Source organism: Lissotriton helveticus, chromosome 1_1 (assembly GCF_964261635.1).
Source record: "Lissotriton helveticus chromosome 1_1, aLisHel1.1, whole genome shotgun sequence".
Lineage (NCBI taxonomy): Eukaryota > Metazoa > Chordata > Amphibia > Caudata > Salamandridae > Lissotriton > Lissotriton helveticus.
The window spans coordinates 1372743282-1372766326 of record NC_136057.1 but is presented as its reverse complement, the minus strand read 5'-3'; the positions used below and the strand labels follow the sequence as shown (position 1 = coordinate 1372766326).

At 47.7% G+C, this 23045-nt stretch overlaps 1 protein-coding gene across 1 annotated transcript in view; it reads right to left on the bottom strand.

Annotated features, from left to right (window-relative positions):
• SLC16A8 (solute carrier family 16 member 8) overlaps positions 1 to 6009 on the bottom strand; it is a 56954-nt gene extending 50945 nt beyond the window's left edge. The window contains exon 1 of the mRNA XM_078657729.1: positions 5781 to 6009. Coding sequence (XP_078513855.1) covers positions 5781 to 6009 — 229 coding nt within the window. The remainder of the gene's footprint in view (positions 1 to 5780) is intronic.
• Between the last annotated feature and the right edge of the window lie 17036 nt (positions 6010 to 23045).

Below are 23045 nucleotides of genomic sequence, written 5' to 3'. Positions count from 1 at the left end.
TTCCCGAAGATAACGGAAGGCCTAGGAAAACTTAAAGGAAAACAAATAACATTACACATAAATGAGGCTGTCAGGCCAGTTGCACAGCACCACCGAAGGGTACCAATACATCTACAACCTCAAGTAGAGGAAGAAATAAAGGCGTTACTGGCCCAGGACATCATTGAGCCTGCAGAAGGACCAACGCCATGGGTGTCCCCAATAGTGGCTGTACCAAAGAAAGACACTACACAAATAAGGATCTGCGTGGACATGAGAATACCGAACACAGCCATCGAAAGAGAAAGGCACCCAGGGCCACACCTGGATGACATGATAAGCTGCCTGACAGGAATGAGAACATTTTCCAAACTAGACCTGTGCAAGGGATATCATCAATTGGAGCTAGATGAACAATCCAGATACATAACGACCTTCTCAACGCACCTTGGACTGTTTCGCTACAAAAGGCTGAGTTTTGGAATATCCTCAGCAGCAGAAATATTCCAAGAAACGATCAGGCAGATAATAAGACCGATAACGAACAGTCTAAACTACAGTGATGACATCCTGGTCTTTGGGAAGTCAGACGGGGAGCATGACACGGCACTGAGGGAAGTATGTTCACGGCTAGTAGAGGTGGGCCTGACAGTAAACGAGAAGAAATGCGAGCTGGGGAGAGAAGAACTAGTGTTTTTTGGACACATATTCTCACGGAAAGGAATGAGGCCTGACAAGAGTAAGATAGACACGCTCGAAAAAGCGAGTGAACCTAAAAACGCCGCCGACGTGCGCTCGTTTCTTGGCCTTGCCAGCTACTGCGCGAGGTACATAAAAGACTTCGCGACAGTGAGCACACCCTTGAGAGAACTGACAAAACAGGGGCAGCCATTTGAATGGACCACAGAGTGCACAAAAGCGTTTGAAGAGATAAGAGCCTCAGTGACAGCAGTCGACCACCTAGCATACTTTGACCCAAACCTATGCACAGAACTAACAGTAGACGCCAGCCCGGTAGGCCTGGGCGCAATACTAGCACAACACAAACCTGGGAAAGACTCACCTCGACAAATAGTAGCATACGGAAGCAAAAGCCTATCCGATGTTGAGAGAGCCTACTCTCAACCAGAAAAGGAGAGCTTGGCGGTGGTATGGGCATGTGAGCACTACCACATGTTCATATATGGAAAACCGTTCACAATAGTGACAGACCACCAAGCGCTAGTGACTATCTATGGCAACCCAAAGGCGAAAATACCACCGAGAATAGAAAGGTGGGGAATAAGGTTGATGGACTATAACTTCAAAATAATACACAAACCAGGCAAAGACCAAAATCCAGCAGACTACATGTCGCGACACCCGCTCCCGCACCGGAGTAATAGTACCACAATGGCAGAAGAATACCTCAATTTCATAGTGAAACAAAACACTCCAGCGTCAATAACAAGTGAAGAACTGGAACAAGAGACAAAAAGAGATCCGACCATGAAGACAATAGGAACGATAGTGAGGCTACAGAGATGGAGACACATTAATAACAACACCATCACAGAAGAAGGAGTTGACAAAGAAGAACTATTGGCGTTCAAAAAGATAGGCGAAGAATTGTCGGAGACAGAGAACGGAGTTCTGATGAGAGGTTCAAGGATTGTAATACCACTTCGACTACGGAAAAGAACAGTTAAGATAGCACACGAGTCGCATAGAGGAATAGTAGCGACAAAGAAGATGCTGAGAGAAAGGGTGTGGTTCCCAGGACTAGACAGCATGGTAGAGGAAGAAGTGTCACAATGTCCCACCTGTCAAGTAACAGGATCATCCAGTAAGCCCACACCGCTGAGGATGTCGGAACTGCCATTGGCAGTATGGACTGAACTAGCGGCAGACTTCTATGGGCCACTGGAGACTGGAAAATACCTGTTGGTAGTCATTGACGAATTTTCAAGATTTCCAATAGTGAGGGAAGTGACATCGGCAAACGCAACTTTACCAGTGCTGGACGACATATTTGCTGCCTGGGGCTCACCACAAACACTGAAAACAGACAATGGCCCTCCATTTTCAGGAGAAGAGTTCCGCAGGTTCATGGACTACCTGGGGATCAAACACAGGAAAATAACCCCACTGTGGCCACAAGCCAACGGAATGGCAGAAAGATTTATGGGGACCATCAAAAGGGCCATCCAGCGAGCATAATTGACACAGATCTCCATTGGACAAGCGCTGTGTCAAGTACTACGAGACTATAGGAACACCCCTCACAGCACCACGGGCAAATGCCCAGCAGAACTGGTGCTAGGAAGAACAAGCAAGACGAGGCTACCACAGAGAGAAGCCACAGCAGACACTAACAGACAAGAAATCGCAGAAAGAGATACCAAAGAGAAAAAGAAAATGAAGGAATATGCTGACAAAAAGAGACATGCAGCTGAACACCAACTAAAAGAAGGAGACATAGTAATAGTGAAGCAAACACAGCAAAGAAAATCCGACAGCCCTTTTTCAAAGGAGCCGCTGGTAGTAACTGGAGTAAAAGGGTCAATGGTGACCGCGGCCTCAGACAATCGGAAGATAACAAGAAACAGCTCACATTTCAAGGAGCTCAAAATGGAAGAAGAAGAAAGAGCAATAACAACAGCGGAAGTGGAGGAAAGAGAGCAAGGAACAAACGGAGAAGTGACAACACACAAAGAAGAAGGTGGAGGACCAGAGCGGAGAACAAAGACCAAGAAGAGAATGCAAGAAGACAAAGAGACTGCTAGAAGAAATGTAGAGCTCTCTCTCTCTCTCTCTCTCTCTCTCTCTCTCTCTCTCTCTCTCTCTCTCTCTCTCTCTCTCGCTCTCTCTCGCTCTCTCTCGCTCTCTCTCGCTCTCTCTCGCTCTCTCTCGCTCTCTCGCTCTCTCTCTCGCTCTCTCTCTCTCTCTCTCTCTCTCTCTCTTCCCCCTTCCCCCTTCCCCCTTCCCCCTTCCCCCCCCCCCCCGCACTGCCTCACAGGCGTCCTACAGTGTGGGCAAGGACTTGTGCATGGGGAAAGCATTTGTTGTAACAAGGGGGGAGATGTGATGACCAGGACAGATGACGATAGACGCTGGACACTAGGACCCTGTGGGTCACAGGGTGGTGACCAGGTCACCGGACACCACTTCCTGTCGGGGGACAGGAAAGGGCATTATGCAGCAGGACGAGGACAGACGTGCCATGACAGACTGATGAGCAACCGAAATAAAGAAGCATCTGTGCACCTACCCAAACTGTGTCCCGAGTGATTACTGACCGTCGAGTATACGACAGCCTCCTCCTCAGATTCCCTAACTAACACCCTCCACCAGTGCCCCTCATCTCTCCGTAACTCCCCCACACCCCATGACCCCCTCATCGGATTCCCTTACTGCCACCCTCCACCAGCGCCCCTCATCGCTCCGTATCCACTCCTCCTCATGGCCTCTTCCTCAGACTGCCTAACTAACACCCTCCATCTGTGCCCCTCATCTCTCCGTAGCTCCCCCACACCCCAAAACCTCCTCCTCAGATTCCCTTACTGCCACCCTCCACCAGCGCCCCTCATCGCTCCGTAGCCACTCCTCCTCATGGCCTCTTCCTCAGACTCCCTAACTAACACCCTCCACCAGTGCCTCTCATCTCTCCGTAGCTCCCCACACCCCATGACCTCTTCCTCAGATTCCCTCACTGCCACCCTGCACCAGTGCCCCTCATCTCTCTGTAGTTCTCCCCCACCCCATGACCCCCTCATCGGATTCCCTAACTCCCACCCTCCACCAGTGCCCCTCATTTCTCTGTAGTTCCCACCACCCCATTACCTCCTCCTCAGATTCCCTCACTGCCACCCTCCACCAACTTATAAGTCATTGTAGGTGATATAGACACTGGCCCGTCAGGTTGCCGTTTGCAGTGGCCCAGGATAGTACTTTAGGTGGGTCTCAGTGCCTGCGAGTACCTTTCCTTCCCGGACTCCTAGGATATTCCAATCTTAGTGCCCAGTGGTACTGGAGTCTCTTGATACTCCAGGGGTAGTGTCTGTAGGGCACCTGCTGCTTGCGTGCCCGGGGCGTATAGAACCTCTCTGTGACTCTTGATCTCAGTGTACTGAAGATACCCATGCCTCTCTTCCCCTAGTGCCACTCGCCTCTGTGTGCCGGGGCTCTTGCCCTACCAGTGCTCCAGATGGTTCCTCATATTTCAGATGCCCTGGGTTACCTGTCCCCTGGATTCAATGAGGGCAGCTGCCCTCTGGACGACCTGTGAGTACAGCACACCCTCAGTGCCTTGAGGTACAAAGAGGTACCTGCTTGGTGATCTGGTCTCGCCTACTCGTGGCCTGGTGTAGCCACCTTACTAGACCTCTAGGAGCATCTGCCCAGCTAGGTGCCCCGGGGGCACTTAGCCTCCGTGTGCCTGGTGAAGGTATAACCTCTTCCTGCTCTGGGGTATCTACTTCTCAGAGTACACATCCGCCCATGGCTAGATATCCCTCTGCCCTAGGGTACCTGACACTCAGATTGACCCTTCTCGGCGCCCTGGGAGTAAGTGATGGTCTGCGTACGCTGGAGTACCTCCCTTTGGGTACCATAAGACACCTATCGCATCTCCTTACCCGGGGTTACTTGAGTGCCACGCAGAAACGTATTCCCAGTTATTAGGAGGGTGGAAGTACAAGTCTAACTTAAAACTTAGAATAGCTCCTAGAAGCATTATAGCATTAGGTACAAGCTCACATCATATGATACAAGTCTTGTTACCAACCCATGAGATCACACCCTCCAACATTTCAGGTCAAAAAGGAGGAATACTTTTTTTTCTTTTACTGTTGTGAAATCTTATATTTAAACGCTGGCCTGGAATTAAACTCATGCACGTTAAGTCGATTGTTTTTGCTGTAGGGTTAGGCTTTTGTGAAGTAAGAAACGGCCGGCATCTTTTGTATTCAGCATAGAGAGAAACTGTACGACCCCCACAAGCTCATTTTACTAACCTTTTAACATAGCGCTTGTTAAAGCATTTCGTATAGATACATGTCACAAGTATTACTATCACCAGGTTTAAGGGTGCTCAATGGATGTGACTTCACCCTGCTAGGATTCGAACCTGTGACCTTCAGGTCACACCTGCAAAGGTCGGCCGTTTGTTGTTAACGGGCGCCTCCTTTCAGACACAGATGTCTCATTTCTGAAAGTTTCGACAACTTCCACCCCCTCTTTTCAACATTTGCCACCATTCCTTATTGTGCCAGGAAATAAATTCATAAGGAAATGTTCGCCGCAGGCCTAGGCCAACGTTCGCCAAGGTCTTGATGTCAAACACCGCCCACATATGTATATGTTGGCCAATCTTTGGATAAACACAAAAGCTCCTTCATTTCGTTTTGAGAAATGAAGGCCTGGCTTGGGATGGATGCTTCTTGCACAGGAGAGGCTGGTCCTAAGCAGGGATTTCTGTCCAGTGCCCAATTACTGTTCCCAGAGTTAACAGCCACCCAGGCATGCCCTTGAGAGGCTGGGCCTGGCCCCACCTAGCACCATACATGAAAAGCATCACCAGTGCTTTAAATGTGCAGGTACTGAATGCCTGTACTTCTTAAATTTGGCCAGTACAACACCTACACTTCTCAGCAGGGTCTTCAGTGCTTTTCATGGGAGAGAGCTTCTCATTAGGGAACAGATGTTGTTGGATAGTGAGTACAAGCCCTTCTCTGTTTACAATGTGAGTATAACTGTTGGTGCTGGTGGGACCCAATGTCACGGGCTGGGTCGTGGACCCTGGGATGGGTTTTGCGCCTCACCTGTGCCGTAGAGCATGGCCAACATGATGGATGAGATCCACGCCGTGTCGCTGTACCCCACACCAAAGTCGCGCATCAGCTCCTTGAAGTAAACGCTAACCGCCTTGGGGAAGGCGTAAGAGAAGCCAGTGATGATGAAGCAGCCCAGCAATACCATCCAGCCCCAGCCACCGTCCGGGGGCGGGACCACCATCGCAGCCGCTGCATTTCCTGGGTCTGTGAAGCCCATGAGAGGTGCCCACAAGGCGTGGTCGGTTACAACGCTGAGAGAACCAGGCTGAAGTCTGTGGTTGGCCAAGGTGTATATAAATCACAGCTTGCAGAACCAGTGTTTGATCCAAGTGGAAAGCTGAATGCCCCAAGATCACACCAAGTGTCCCTTCAGGTTGAAAATGCACGATTTAGTAGGTCTATCCTGGATACCGGAAACTAATGTTGACTTGCATTTCGAGGTTTCGTTTGCTGAAAATCCTGCACCTGATTGGGAGGCGAGTTTTACTTCTTCAGTGCGCCTGCTTTAGGTCCTCTGTAGTTCTTCAATTTGCACTTTCTGGTCTTAAGATGGTCCCCAGGTGGCCCGCATGCCCATCCTGACCTTCGCTCTGACCCCTCGGGCTCTCCTGGTTCTGTTGCAAGGGAAGTCTTTGCCAGGGTTGGTGTTTAATCCAAATCCAGTATATATCGAAGAAGCATTGGATCGATTATCCCTTCAGGATGCTGTATGTTGGAGTTGGTGGCCCTCTCTAGTAGGGGCCAGCGGTCACTTCTCATGTGCTCTTTCACTGCAGGCCTCAGAGGTGAAAGCTCTCAGTACAGCCTTCCCTCCAGTTTGCAGCTCAGACACATTTGCTGAGCCTGCATGCACAGGCTCACAGATGATAAGTAGCTTTCATGGGCGGGGGGAGAGACTACGTGTGTGACTGAGTGTTGTGGCGAGTAGGGAGGTAGGAGGGAGCCCCCAGGATAATCCTGAAGAGCACACCGATAAGGGATTCCCTGTCCTTTAGCCATCTGTCCAAGACTGTCCCTTCGTCTAAAGCTTTTGCTCCCCCATCTGATCTGCTGTTGTTTTTCTTTCACTTCATGTCTGCCCCTCTCTCCCTTTCAGAGAGGGACAAAGAGTGAGAGAGAAGGAAGAAGAGGTGGAGTCCAAACTATCTAATGCCCCTCTCTTACTCTCACCCCTCTCTCACAAAACATCTGTATTGTGTTTGACTTTTTCTCCCACACTCTCAATTGTGTAGCCCTGCAAGGCGAAACACCTTAGATATACAACAACGTGTGCTCAGTATTGTGAACAGTGCGTTTCAAATACATGTACTGGTGTAATATTGCTAAGTTTGCAGTAGTGTTTTAAGCCGCTATTAAAACAAATTGACAAATGTTATTACAGTCAGCAGGATATACAGATGCACATATAATGAAAATGATGCTCTTAATGAAATCAAGAGTGGAGTGGAGGCTGGATTTAAAAGAATAAGCGATAAAAGTGTGCGAGAGAAGCCTGATTTTGACTTATTACGAAGAAGACTGCATCAGGTGAATTTTCCTCCTCCTTAGGGTAAAGTAGAAATTTTTTTGCAATGCCATCTCCTATGGATCTAGATTTCCCTACTCAAATCAGATTTTCTGTTGGGCCCCACCGCAGAATCAAGCCCTAAGTTCTGTAATGGCCCCTGAGTAAGTGATAACACCATATAGCTCGATGCCACGGGCGGAAAACCGCCTTCTGTTCGATTGGTGGCCTAGAACAACTTAAGCTGGAAAGTAGACTCAAAAATAGCCTAACCAAATATTTTTTTTAATCAGACTTTCTTTTAGTTGAGGCCTCAACTCTGTGTGTTAATATATATACACACAGTTGATTAAACAAATTACTTAAGTTGACTGACAGTGGGGCACTTATTTCAATCTAGTAACCTAGCCAGAGTAGGTTGGCAAGTGATAACAAAGGTCAACAAAGCCAACAGGTTTGCCGTGTGTAGTGCGTGGTGCTCAGACGTCCATATGCCATATTTAGACCAAACCTATTGCATTAAAATGCAGATAAAAGCATCTGAAAGATGGATGCTGCAGAAACAATTGCTACTTTAGCGTTGACAAAAGCATCTGAAATGTGCATACTACAAAAATAAAACAACCATGTAGTAATCTTTCTCTGTATATACTCTACCAAAGTAAGGTATAGTGTGCACAGAGTCCAGGGAGTCCCCAGAGGTATAGCAGAGGCTAAATTAGGTAAGTACTAACAGCTCTCTTTGTGGTAGTGTGGGCAAGCAGTTAGGATTATCCAGTGGGTGTGTTAAGCATTTATTGTATTCACTCACTCAAGGAATGATTACACACACTCAGAGACAGAATCCAGACCAATTGGGTAAGTATAAAAAAGGTTTATTTGTATTTTATTTTTAGAACCAAGCTGGACTTAGTACAGGTAGGTAAATATACTTTCAATTGTAAACCTTTATGCAGAAATGCAAATGAGGATGGATTTGCAATTGTTACAGGTTGGAATCTTTTTAAAAAGCAGTCTCAATTACACCGTAATTACTTTTAGGATATTTTTTGATTACATTGAGTACTGGGGGTGGTATGTCTAGAGACCATACCGAAGGATCTTACGATACACTGTAAGTAAGACTTTTCTTGCTTGAATTATAGTTATTGTTATTCCCATACAAAACAACAGTTCAACACTTAGAACATTTTAGGCCCAAAATCTCATAATATAGGTTCCTATGGGAAAAAAATGGTTACCAGTTTTACAGGTAAGTAAACATCTTACAAGTGGGAGTTTTGGGGGTTAGGACTAAGATTCCCCAAGGTCCAGGTAGGTACTCATATTGCACCACCAGCGGCACTAGGGCGGCTGGGTGCAGAGTACAGTATGCCAATGTTAGCCAAAGGGGCTAGGGGGCACCTTGGTTGGGGGCTGCTCATGGGCAGGCCACTCGGTTTTGAGAACCAAGCTCCTATGGTTAAGGTTAGGGCAAAGGGGGTCCCAGATCAGCACCATGTCCAAACCAAAAGCGGTGCAGGGGCGGATGTGTGCAAGGTGCTAAGGAGGGGTCAGGAGCCCAATGCAATCCTATGGGGGTTGCCGATTTTGGCTTCAGGCTCGGTCCACGAAGTCATACGGGCGAGAAACCAATATCGGGGCAGGTAAGTTGGAGGGCTCGGGGTCTTAGGTGCACCTCAGGTCACCTTCTCCTGGGTGCAGGGCGGCCGGATGCAGGGGTGCCTTTTGAAGTTGGATTTCACCTTACCAGGCCACTCGCAGTTGGGGGGGTCTCCGTTCAGAGGCTGCAAGTGACGTCGGGGAATCCTGGAGGGGTCAACCCACGGTGGACTCGGACTCTGAAGCGCTGGGGGACCTCCCTGGGACTGGTGGGCCAACTGGACTCAGGCCATCGGCGACGGGTGCAGTGGTGGTTCCAGGTGTCTTTGGAGATTCTTTTAAACACAGCTGCTAATCGAAGGCGGTCCGGCCTTTGTTGAAGGCTGTCAGTCCTCCCAGGGCTGTTGGAGGTCACTGGCTGCAGGATGATAGGTCGACTTTTGGCGCAGGATCTCTGGAAACCACAGACAGGCCAGTAGGGCTGGGACCAAGTCAGTTCTTCTCTGTAGTCTCCTCTGCTGTGCGACTTCTTCCATTCTTCTTCTTCGTAGGTTGCTGGAATCTGCCTCCTAGGTTCAGGGGTGCCCCCTAAATACTGCATTTAGGGGGCGTGTTAGAGGTCTTGAGGTAGTAGCAATGGGCTACTGACATTAGGGTGACAACACCCTTGGTGTGCTCACCCCACTTTTGGGGAGTGCGCACAATCCGTAAACTGGATTGGAGAGTGCCTGCCATCTGCAAGATGGCAGGCTCTGAAGAGTGAGCTTCACCTCGCCTCCCCTACCTGAGATGTGGGGTTGGCAGAGTTGGGCACACCTTCTTTGCTGTTATCATTTTTCCCGCCTGTCTTCCCGCCAAAAAGGGGGTGTGACAGGAAGGGGGCCTGCTCTTGATAGTGGGAGAGGCTGGGGCTCGCGCTGCAAAGGCGGCAAGGCCTTTGAAGCAACCCGGCCACAGTTGGCTCTTCCTGACCTGAGGTTGGTGTGAACACCTCCACCCAGTAAAGGCTGTGTTTCTGGGCTCAGGGAGCAAAGGTTCCCACCCCAAGGGCACAGCAACTTGTCTCGTGGTGGCAGGTTGGTGTTTACCAGTCAGAAAACCCACCAGAGACTGGTTGTTTTTCAGGGGGCATCTCTAAGATGCCCTCTGAGTGCTTTGTATAATAAATCTCACACTTACATCAATGTGGGGTTATTATGCTGAGAAGTTTGCTACCAAACGTCCCAGAATTCAGTAAAGCAATGATGGTGCTGTGGAGTTCATAATTACAAACTCCCAGACCATATCCTCTTTATGTCTTTACTGTGCTTACAATGTCTAAGAATGGACTTAGACACTGTAGGGGTACAGTTCACATGCAACTGTACCATCAACAGTGGTATAGTGCACCCAGCTAGAGGGGTGACTAATCTATACCATAGGCAGTGGGGGGTAGGCATGGCACAAAGGGCTGTGTGCCATGTCGACTCTTCACATTTCTCTGCAACAAAACAAGCAGCCTGCAATGGCAGTGTGTGGGCGTTAAGGTGCAGGGCCCCTAAGGGCTGCAGCCCTTAGAGGCCTTCTCTGATCACAGTGCCTTTGGTACCTTTTACAGGGGACTTACATGTGGCCAGAGAGGTGTCAATTGTGGGTACAAATGTACAGTTTTGGGAAAGAACATAGGCCCTGGGAATCTGATTGGCAGGGACCCAGGGCACATCAAGTCAAAGTGCATCAGAAATATGGGGAAAAGTGTGTGTGGGGGGGTTACTGCAACAGAAACCCACTTTCCTACAAACCCTACCATACAGACACTGCATACGTTGTCTTTTGCGAGACGTATTATTATCTTACAGTGGGCTCAGAGCCTGCCTAATGCTTACCATTGGCTGGCTTTATTGTCCTTTGCTTGCTTCTTATTCATTAGCTTGGGCTTTCATTTCTTTTCTTTTGTTTGTCTGCCCGATGGGTAATGCACTACTTTTGTCCTGAAACTGCTTGCTTTTCAAGCACAATTTTTTTTTCTTTAAGCACTCCAGGAGAGTGCATGGGTTTCCACTATGTGGTGTTCTTTCCAGCTTGTGTACTTCTCCTTGCCAGGTCCATATTGTTCTCTTGCCAGTTCCCTTTTCTCCCACCTGCACTCTCTGTGTTGCTTCAGCCCCCACATAGTTTTATACTATTTTTTCTTTTTACTTACAGATCAAACTCGGATCGGTAACTAATAAACAAAAAAAACATTATTTTGTAGGTGCGTGGTGCACCCGTCTACAAAATGACGTGGGCAGCTGCTTCAAATTTTTTTTTTAATTCTTTAGCCATGTATCGAGAATGCTGTGTAGCTTGCCTAAAACCGACTGGCGCAAAGGCAGTAGACCCCAAAAGGTGATACTTACAGTCTTTGGCAATGCTTGTTTCTTTTTTAGATGCTTTTGCCAGTGCTTGCTTCTCAATGCTGCAGTGCCGCCCTCCAAATGGTTTCAAATGTAAGTTAGTCCCAAATGCATTCCAGTTGCAGAGGAAGGTCACATCCAAACAGCCAATAAAAAAGAAGTTGAGACTAAAATAATCCTGTGGGCTGACCAAGATGTGACTGACATTGTCTCAGTGGCTGTTGGTTCCAGAGCAAACTAAGCCAATGGCTGAAGGAGACAGATCCAAAGTACCTCAAAGTACAAACATAAAACAGTAAGTGCGCCATGAACGGCACTAGCTCAATATATGTAAATCATAAGAATTCAAAACAAATAAGGCCGTCCTGGGTGGAGTTAAGCTACGCAGACCTATGCGAAGTGACCAAAAAACTGCAGCACTACGCGGAGTTCTGCAAGCGGTGGAGTGTGTTAGGTCACACCATTTGAGCTGATTTTTAACACTGGGTGTTTGTACTGCGCTGTAAAATCAGCACGAAAGGCACCACACGTAGCACAAGAGGGCGTTGCTTCTTTCTGCCGCTTGAGTAGATGTTCTACTCGAGTGGCAGCTTCCTCAATGCGAACGGAAGTTTTCTCAGTGTGAGCGGTAACAACCACCCACGACTGCCAGCTTAAAAAAATCTCACAGGGAGGTGGTGTGGAGTAAGATTTTTCTCACTCGCGCTCGCCAATTTAACGTTGGCAAGTGAGGACAAAATTTTTGGAACTCCGGACGCTACGCGGAGTGCGTTTTGGGAAAAACTCTGCTAACTCCGCGAGTAGAGCGGAATTTCACACCCTGGCCTAAACATAATAGAGCGTTGCACAAAAATCATTTTGGTTGTTTTTTTGATGCCTAACTAGTACAGTACAGATAAAATAGCCTTTATTAAAGTTATGGAACTGTTTTGCTTTTAAATAACGATCTTAGCTGACCATATCTACATATGTTCGACTCTCACGCATTCCAGGAATTCAAAGGATCTGGATCGCTGCCTATCACCCTAGCACACATGGTTAAATGAGTGTGTTAACCAGATTATCCTCTAATTGATAAGACCCGTTCTGAGGAAAGCAAAGTGGATTAGCCGACCCATCTGTCCGGTTTTATTTACATACATAGCAGTGCAGTGAATGCATGTTTTAATATATTGTCATCCTGTGTCTCAGAGGCAAGGACTGGGGAATCCTCTGCAAATGTTTCTGCCCTTATTACTGTTTCCAAAATCTGATGCATGCTTCTGTGTTCTTTTTCATGTGATCTGTCATGATTTGTAAACAAACCCATTCTGTTCCGTTCCTGGATTTGTTGCTGTTCTTTTGTTGCATTCTGGTTTCTGGATGCTCTCTTTGTGCATGTGAGCTGGAGGAGGGAACTTGATCAATTTCATCCGCTCTGGATTGATCTCTTTTGGACAGGGGCGGCTCCTCCACTAAGGTGGAGAAGTGTCGCCCTACTGCTCTCAGAGCAGGAAAAAAGAAAATTAAAATGGTAATAGCATAATTATTATCATATTATTTTTTTGTAGCTACAGGGATGGGTTAGGGTGGGCGGGACAGATGTCACTGCCTGGGAGGAGTGATTTGCACACTCCAAGTGCGCATGACAGTTTGGTCGGCCATCTTGGGCCAAACAGTCTAGCACACTTTGCGTGTGCCCCACCAGGCTGAAATAGACAGCCTGGTGGGGAACATGACATGCTCCCAGTCCCCGTCTGAGCGCCAAACCATGGCGCTCAGACCAGTCACAATGCTGCATTGCAGCATTGTGATTGGCATAGGGGGAGATTGTGTGCTTTCGCCTTCCGGGTCTAAGCAACGACGGAGGAGAGACAGCGGCCGGCGGCTGTGAGGAGGTACGTTTTTTTATTTATTATATTTTGTCCTCCGCCACCTCCGTTCCCTGCCAGCCGCCACTGCTTCTGGAGTGTCTGAGAACATGCACTGTTTACCAGTGCCTAAGAGGGGATGCAATATTTATCATATCCTAAAAAATCAGACACTCCAGAGTTCGCTATAAATTGGGTGCAATAAATATCACCTATTACAAGTTAATCCATTCAAACAAGGACATAACATGCACATTTGCACCACAATGTGCATGTCTGGGACTTTCCATGTGTTTTGCCCAAGTAAATATAGGGTACTTTGACCTGCCAATATGTACCAGGAGAAAATTGCGGAAGTGCGGATTTTATAACACCCACTAATTACTATGTACTGTAAACTGCCCAACTTATTAATTTGATCCTTGCACAAACAGTGGTTGGCACATGGATTGCAATTTTCCGGCCTGGTTGTAGGCTGGGCCATAGATGTAATTAAGACTATCTTAAACTTAAAGTCATTGTTCTGTCAACTGTCTAGGTTTGAGCGCCAGCTTCTTACTCCCGTCTCCGTATTGTTTGCCCTCCTCCAATGTGACTGTTGCTCCCATGTCTGGTATCTCACCTCCATGGATTCCACTTTCTTGTGTTCGTTCGAGGCCATGGTTAGCCTATGTGAGAGAGTCCAATGTCTCCCCTTTCTGGAGCCCCCTCCCCCGGCTTTAAGTAGGCTGGGGTCCCTCCAGTTTGCAGTCTCAAGAGTAACTAAAAACAGACATTACATTCATTCATGTCCTTAACACTATGAATGTAAAAGCCGCTAAAGTAATCAGGCAATTTAGATCCTGTTTAAATTTCACATTTTATTTATTCTTGAATTCCCTAAGCCTGTTGTGTTTCTGTATTTATTTTTCGTGTAGCATATTACTGTAGTATATTTCTTATTTTGAACTAAGTCGCCTCCTGGTGTTTATTACAGAATACGATTGGGCGCTCTGCAGCTGAGGCTGAATGCAGTGCGAGTTTCTCCCAGTGCTTGCCAGTGGGTCAGAAAGGGGCTCAGACTACAGGCTCATCCCATCCTTGGCCTCTCTGCAGAGCAATAGTCACATACTCCAGTTTCAATTCGGTGCTAATGTGTGTGAAGGAGGTAAGTGTGAGAAGTTAACCTGGTATATCATGTCCACTATTCTAGTGGGCACCTTGCACCAGTCTAAACGACCCTTATGATGGTGGTTGTAAAGTCAACCTTATAGATCAGCTATCCTAGTGGTAGCATGGACCAGCAGTCTTAGTCTAAAACTTCAGAGAGCATGTGAAGCAGGCTGTTTTACCAATTATAATCCCTTGAATACCAAATGAAAGGACACCACACAAGGTATATATAAAATATATATGTATTTATTACTAACACAAACCCTCTGAACTCTTTATGAGGTCAGAGATCGAGATACATTACAAGTCACTCATTAAGCATACTTTAAGTTGCACAAATACAATTCTGCCCTAGGGGCCTCACGAACCATATACTAAGTAAGTGCTATAAGAACCACTTCAGGAATGGTGAATAGGCCTAGAGCCTATGGAATAGCTCGGGCTACACTGGACAACCAAAGGATTGGAAGTAGGAGGCCCACGGGAGACGCGTGCAGTGTCTAAACACAGTCGCGAGTTACCATAGAGTTATAATGGGAACGTAACAAAGTAGTAGATAAAGGACACTTCCGGATGGACTACGGTAAAACCCTTTTAAACTAGGACACTTCGAAAGTCAACACCCATGGGAGAACCTGAGTACTCGAGTTAGCTCACCCAGGGAAACCGGGTGCATAGGTGTTCTTTCGTGTTGGGGATTTCGTCGCTGTTTACTATGTAGAGCTGCAAAGAAGTGCTGCAGGCGACCAGGAGAAAAGTGTCCGGGTGGATTCAAGGGTGGATCGAAGGTGAGAAGAACCTGAAAGCAGAGGGGACAGAGTCTGGGTCACTAGCCAGTGATCAGGAAGGAACCAGGAAGGAACCAGACGATGTCGAGATGCAATCAGGTGAAGAGGTGAAGCTAGTCTCTGCAGTCACGAGAACCAGGAGGCGTCAACGACAACCAGGAGCTGGATTCGAGCTGTCCCACAAAGGATCTAGTTGACTGCGGTGTCGGTATCAAGATTGGACCCAACAAGCCTTGGCAAACGCAATCCACGCAGGAAGGGAAGATTGGCTTCAGGTCAGACCAGCAAGGTCTGGGGAGCTTCTCTTTCGCAGGGAAGCTGGGGCAAGCCCGGAGCAACCAGGCAAGCAGTGTAGTTTCACATGAAACTCTTCGGAGGGCTAACTAGCCAACGGGCTAGCAACCGGAAAGACGCATCGAGCTGAGATGCAAGAGCAAGTGCATTGGGGTTTGAGAAGCCCCAGACTCGAGCGCCATTTGCACCGAAGCTCAGCCCTCCACACTCCACGCGGCACTCGTGGAGTGTGGAGGGCTGAGCTTTGGTGCAAATGGCACTCGGGTCTGGGGCTTCTCAAACCCCAATGCACATCTTCGAGGGTGCCTCTGAAGCTGCACGGTTTAGCAAAGAGCCGGTAGTCCAGGGTGTCCGGTCCCACGTCTCTCGTGTCCGCCACGGTTCTCAGCTTTGCTGTGGATGTCGATCGGAGTCGGAGAAGTCTGGAAGTCTAGTTCCTGAGTCGCTGAGTCTGCGGGATCCGACAGGAGCGTCGACAAAGCAAACCAGCAAGTTACTGGTGGTGCCTCTTTGCACAGGGTGGTCACTCCTTGACCACAAGGGAAATGTCTTCAGTCTTCTAGTCGGTATAGAACGTCGAAGGTCCAAGAGTTCAGTTTCAGAGTTTCAGTCCAAGATAATCTAATGTCTCTAGACGCAGCTCCTATCTTTATACTAATTTAAGGGGCTGGATTACCTGCTAGGTCCATCCTATGGGTGGACCCTGAGAAGGGGGTGGTTACACCCCTTTCTCTTTGTCCAGTTTCGCGCCAGAGCTGGGGCTGGAGTGCCCCAGCAACTGGTTTGAACCGGGCTATGCATGGAGCACCTTGTGTGCCCCAGGCAGTGTCTGGAAAAGCATCTTTCCATTGAGCCCACCCTGCCCCAATACACTACAGGCTGTCTGGGGAGGTGCTAGCACCTCCTTCGACAGGAAACCTATTGTCCAGGCCTCTCTCTTGCTGGAGTTTCGTCCAGCTGCAGGAGGTCTGACTCGTGTCTGTGGCAGCAGCATCCATTTTGTGATGCTGAGGCTCTGTTTAACTTTAACCGGGTAAAGCAGTAACTACATGTCTTCTCCCCCTTAAACATCCTTCACAACACGGTCAAAACACCGCGGTGCCATTACGACGCGTCTTTTACAATGCAAGTCGTTACCACGACTTGCGCTGGAGGGCGCTCTAGACTAAGGAATAGTAGATTTACGATTCCAACACATTCACTACTCTACGTAGACTGGAATTGGAATAGTAAATCTTACTATTCCTAAGTCCAGCACCCTACAGTGCAAGTTGTGGTGTACCGCGATCTTTTTGATCGCGTTGTAAGATCATATATCCAATGCTACCCCCGCCGCCAGAACTCACGGGGGGTAGTATTCCAAAGTGTTTGACACCTTACACGACATGTTTTGATAAAGCCAAACCAAAGTTCGCATTTACCACGAGGATTATAATGCACTTAAGAGTATATGGTATGGCTATATCATAGAACAGCTATAAGGACATGGTTCCGAAAGCTGCAGAAGGGCTCAGCTCATGCTAGAGCACCCTCTCACATAAAACCAAGCACTCTGCCTTCAGGATTGTGAAGGCCTGCCATAGGAGTGGCTTATAGGTACATATGTGTCTATATATAAGGGTAGATATAGGTATACTATATCTAAGCATGGGGTGATTACACCACCTTGCCCAAGCTGAGTGATCAGCCTGTGGTGTCAGTTTGGATGGCCAGCCAGGGGTGGCATAATACATGCTGAAGCCCCTGGTAGGCCTTGGATGCACCTATGCCCTGCACCTATGCCCAGGGTACCTATGGTACACTATACAGGGGCTCGCAAACGTCACCCAATTCCCAATTAGGTATGTACTTAAAGTACAATGTATCAATTTAGAGAGAGAACAGTTGGGCTGTGGGTCTGATTAGCAGGCCCACAGCCACACTAAATTCGAAAAACCAGAGAATCACAGCAAAAAGTGGGGGTGACCATAGGAAGCAGACCCTACTCTCCTACAGTAAGCAGTTGTCAAAATATTGACAAGGTGAAAGTATAAGAAAAGGCAGTGCTTACAGGTGAGTGGGTGCGTTGTGTGTGTTTGGGAGACGGAGTGAAGGAGATGTGAGGACGTGCATTCAGGAGAGAGGAGAGCGCTGAAAAAGAAGATGAGGTGTGAGATATGCAGCTGAAGTAAATGTAGAGACAAAAGGGCCATGCCTGCCTAACATGGGGTTAACATAAAGGGAGCAGTTGAGGCACTGTGAAGACTACCAGCCCTTCCACAGGCCTCAGTAATGTTTGAGTCACAGTCTCAGTAATGTTTGAGTCACGGTCTCACAATTAACTGTTTATTAATTATTTACATCATCATTGTTACTCATGTACCTTAAACAGCTAACAACCACTAACAAAGCCAACTGTCCTGGCTAGTTTTAGGTGGTGTATTTGTTTTATAATATATCTGGATGCCCCATCAGAAAGCTCAGAGAGCCACCAAAATACCAGTCGGGTGGCAGTGTATGGGAATCTGAGAAATGTAGTGTACATGTGAAAGCCACACCCTTAATTACACAGGTCACGTCCCTTTTACATACCCTCCACGTTTTTTCTTCTAACTTGTCATTGCCCCTCCCTTCACCCTCAAAAAATAATAATAGTATTTGCCATCAAATTACTACTGTTGTTTTAGCCCAGTTACAGTTTCGCACCGTGCGTCCACCAGTACCTGGAGCTCTGTTGTTCTTATATCGCCTGGATTCGGGTATGTGGGGTGGGGAGGTGAGTAGACAGTCCCCCTTCATGGGTCTGTCTCTCCAGAAATCAATATTTACAGAGAAATGTCCAAACATAAAGGGTTGCACGCGACACCGAGGTACCACACCGCCACCTACAGGGCAGAGGCTGTTAGTTGCGTTCCGCTGTCCTTGCCATCCACCCGACCAAGCCCGAACCTGCTCTCCACGCACTGCGCATGCGCGTTCAGTACCTATGCGCGCTCTCATGACCTCTCATTGCGCTCTCATGACCTGGGCGCCTGGAAAAATGGAAGGAGGGGGGCGGGAGAGAGCGTGGTAAGTAAGATATGTTCAGGAGGGCTGGTAGAGAGGCAGAAGGGTGAGTGAGTAGGCAGTCGTGAGGAAAGGAATGGAAGGTGGCAAAGAGGTAAGGATCTGCAGGAGGGAAGGATCAGGCGGGAGAGCAGGAAGGGAAGAAGGTGGTTTAGAAGAGGAAACAGTGGGGGCAGACGAGAGAGGGGAAGGGTGGGTAATGCAGAGGTAAAAGAGAAGAGAGGCTAAGACCGAAGGCAATGGTGCTGGAAACCAAGGTTCGAGCCTCGGGCAAATCGATTAATCTCCCGGTGCCTGAATGAATGTGTCCTTGTGTAACGGAACCGGTGCTTATGTAAAGCGCTCCAATACCTTCGGGTCGAGTTCGCGCTATATAAATCTGCTTTAAAAAAAGAAAAAAAGTGCCCACATTTGCATTTTGCCTTTCGCAAAACACTGCTTCAAGGGAAGTTTTAAGGAAAAAAGAAGGTGAGGTCTCTGACAGAGGCATGTTTTGATAAATCCACTTAGATAAAATAAAGGCATAGATTAGTTCACACTGGTGAACCACACCTGAATACGAGTGAGGCCAATTCGGCTCAGGCTCCCTACCCCACTCAATCTGCATACACTAATGGGCCAAACCCAGTGAGAGAAAAGGAGTGACACCTCTGCCCCGTTGGTAAAAGGGAGGTAATAGAGGCCCATCTCCCTCTAGAAAGACAACTCATGCACCCACTGGGCTGCTGGCGGCATCCAAACATCACAGATACAGCCCAGGCTGCCCAAAAAAGTGGCCCACAGCTGGAACTTGGTACCGCCCCCTTGGCCATTGCCCGAGTGTCCGCCTTACCAATCCGACATTGGCCCTGCTGGTGTAGGTCACCCTTGCCCTGCAGCACAACCTACTAATAGTAAAAAATTGATACTTGTATAGCGCACTACTCACCCGCAAGGGTCTCAAGGCGCTTGTACGAATACCGCTGTGGAACCCATCCTGGCTTTCCCTGTGAGGTGTCCACTCCATTGTGGAGATTAAGCAAGCTATTGCCCAGAGTTGCAGAGTAAGACTCCATGATTGGAATAGGCACCGAGGCGAGAATTATCAGGTCCGTGGAATTTTGAGCCCCAGACCCGCCGAGGCGGGGAATTGAACCCTGGTCCCGGGCTAGACCTCTGCATCAGGGTCTGCCGCTCTAACCATTGAGCCACACTTCTCCACTCTCCACTTCTCCAATAGCCCACTGAGACTCGCATGCAGCTCTGCCAGGGCAGCTCAAACCTCACCTGATGTGCCCCCTGCTATTCCTGCTCTTCAACACGCACAGCTCTGCCAACACACCCCAATTATAACCTGATGTTCAAGCCTGGGATTCACACACAGTCGCACCGATGCACATCAGCACTTCTTTTTAGCACATATACACCTGTATAAAACCTTATATCAAATGCACACCTGTTCAAAACTGGGATCTACTCGCAGCTGCACCAGTGCACCACAACCTTGCCTTATATCACATACCCCTGTTTTAAACTGGGCTCCACGCCCAGCCCCACCGGTGCACCTCACTCCTGCCTTATATCGCATACACCTGCACAAAACTGGGTCCCACACACAGCCTCACCTGTGCACCAGAGTCCTGCCTTATATCACATATACCTGTTCAAAACTAGGATCCGATCACTGCCGCACTAGTGCACCTCAGCCCTGCGTTATATCACAAACACCTGTTCAAAACTAGGATCCACACTCAGCCGCACCTGTGCACCAGAGCCCTGCCTTATATCACATATACCTGTTCAAAACTAGGATCCGATCACTGCCGCACTAGTGCACCTCAGCCCTGCCTTATATCACAAACACCTGTTCAAAACTAGGATCCACACTCAGCCGCACCTGTGCACCTCAGCCCTGCCTTATATCACAAAAACCTGTTCAAAACTGGGATCCACACACATCCCCACTGGTGCACCTCAACCCTGCCTTTTATCACATACACCTGTTCAAAACTGAGATCCGCAAACATCACCACAGGTGCACCTCAACCCTGCTTTTTATCACATACACCTGTTCAAAACTGAGATACGCGCACAGCCTCACCTGTGCACCTCAGCCATACCTTATATCATATAGACCTGTTCAAAACTAGGATCCAATCACTGCCGTACCAGTGCACCACAGCCCTGCCTTATATCACATACCCCTGTTCAAAACTGGAATCCACACCCAGCCCCAACGGTGCATCTCAGCCCTGCCTTATATCACATACCCCCTGTTCAAAACTGGCATCCACGCCCTGCCCCAACGGTGCACATCAGCCCTTCCTTATATCACATACCCCTGTTCAAAACCAGGATCTACACCCAGCCCCACCGGTGCACCTCAGCCCTGCCTTATATCACATACCCCTGTCCTGTTAAAAACTGGGATCCACGCCCAGCCCCAATGGTGCACCTCACTCCTGCCTTATATCACATACACACCTGTTCAAAACTGGGATCCACACACTTCCCCACTGGTGCACCTCAACCCTGCCTTTTCTCACATACACCTGTTCAAAACTGAGATCCACACACATCACCACCGGTGCACCTCAACCCTGCCTTATATCACATACACCTGTTCAAAACTGAGATCCACATACATCCCCACTGGTGCACCTCAACCCTGCTTTTTATCACATACACCTGTTCAAAACTGAGATCCGCACACATCCCCACCGGTGCACCTCAACCCTGCCTTATATCATATACACCTGTTCAAAACTGAGATCCACATACATCCCCACCGGTGCACCTCAACCCTGCCTTATATCACATACACCTGTTCAAAACTGAGATCCGCACACAGCCTAACCTGTGCACCTCAGCCCTGCCTTTTATTACATACACCTGTTCAAGTTTCAAGTTTATTTTATTTGTTTTGGTACTCTACTGAGGACCACAAATTTTATACGATAAAGTTCAATTACAGATACTTTTAGAATTTCATACGAATACAAAGCTAAAAAAGGTTTTAAAAATTTATAAAAGTTAAAACAAACTAATGTGTTGAGGGGATATTTACATACTATGATCAAGTCCTTTACAGTAGTGATACGGCAGTTAATATATATATGATTCAGATGTTTTGTCCTCGCTGCCACTAGTTTTGGATTTGGGCATGTGAATAGAAGATGTTCTATGTCCTGCTCCCCTCCGTAGCAGAGGTTACATAATGAAGAACCATTTAAATTCCATCTTGATGTTAGAGTTAGTGTTGGTAGAATGCCAAGCCGTAACAGGGTGATGGTTCTCCTAGCGCCGTGCGAAAGATTAAAGTCTATGTATTGTTGCACTTGCTTAGGTGCAATTGTTTCCGCAAAGTTTTTATACAGAGACAGTTTGGCGCAGTGTGAAAAATCGAGATCGTAACTGAGTCTGGGGGTTAGACATTTTAAAAATAGTTTCAGTTGTGATGGAGTCCATGTAAGCAGCAGGTTAACATTGATCTCAGCTAGTTTAAATGCGGTGGACATGTTGCTGAGGAATACTTGTTTCGAAGCATCACAGCCGAAGGTCTCGGCCTTGAGCAGCGAGCGGAGGGTTCCGTCCTTTGCGTGCAGCAGGTTATATGCCCACCTGATGACGTTTGCAATGGCTCTTGAAAATGAACTGGTGATTGAGAATTCGAGGCGGAGAGCTTGCACTGGAATGGATTGTGATACCTTCAGCATTTTCCTCAATATCTTCCCTTCTTTTTGGTCCAGAAATGACCACTGTTTTATTGGGATGTGTTCCAAAGCAAATGATAGAACTGGAGGTATCTTTGTACTGTAAACTTTGAGAAGGGATGAAAAATGTCTGTTACCTGAAGCCGTGTATAGTCTTTGAAGGGCTCCAGCATGTACCTCAGATTTCTTTGTCAGGTTGTTAACATGTGAATTGTTTTTTAATGTCTTAGTAAAAATCCTACCCAAGTAGGTGTATTCGTCTGTCTCTTCTATTGTTCCAGCGCCGAGTCTCCAGCGAAATTTGGTACTTCTTTTTCTTCCTGAGAAGGAAACTATTTTTGTCTTTGTGAGATTTGGAATTAAAAAGTTTTCCTGAGCGTATTTGTTCAAAGTGTCTAAAAGTCTTTGCAGAGCAAAGGGCGTAAGATCTAACACTACAATATCGTCTGCGTATAAGAGGACGTGAACGTTTTGGGCAGCGATCTTTGGTGGCAGACTGGGCACTTGTTGCAGATGCTGAGGCAAATCACTAAGGTATAGTGAGAATAACAAGGGGGCTAAGAGACACCCTTGCTTTAGTCCATTTGCTGTTGGAATTATGTTGGTCAGGCCCTTATCGCGCCCCATTTGCACTTGGCACCACGTGTGCGAATGTAGTGTAATTATGATTTTCAATAATTGTTCGGGAATTCTTAGCTTCCTCAGTTTTTTCCAGAGAGATGGTCTGTCTACTCGATCAAATGCAGTAGAAAAATCGATAAAGGCTGCATATACCGGTTGGGATTTTCCCACTACATATTTGTCGAGGATTGTTTGTAATATCGCGATGTTATCAATAACCGAGTGCTTTGGCCTGAAACCAGCCTGATATAGGGGAATTAGATCCTGTGAAAATGCCCAGTTTTTGAGTTGGTCCAACACTTCAGCGGCAAAGATTTTCCCCGTAGCATC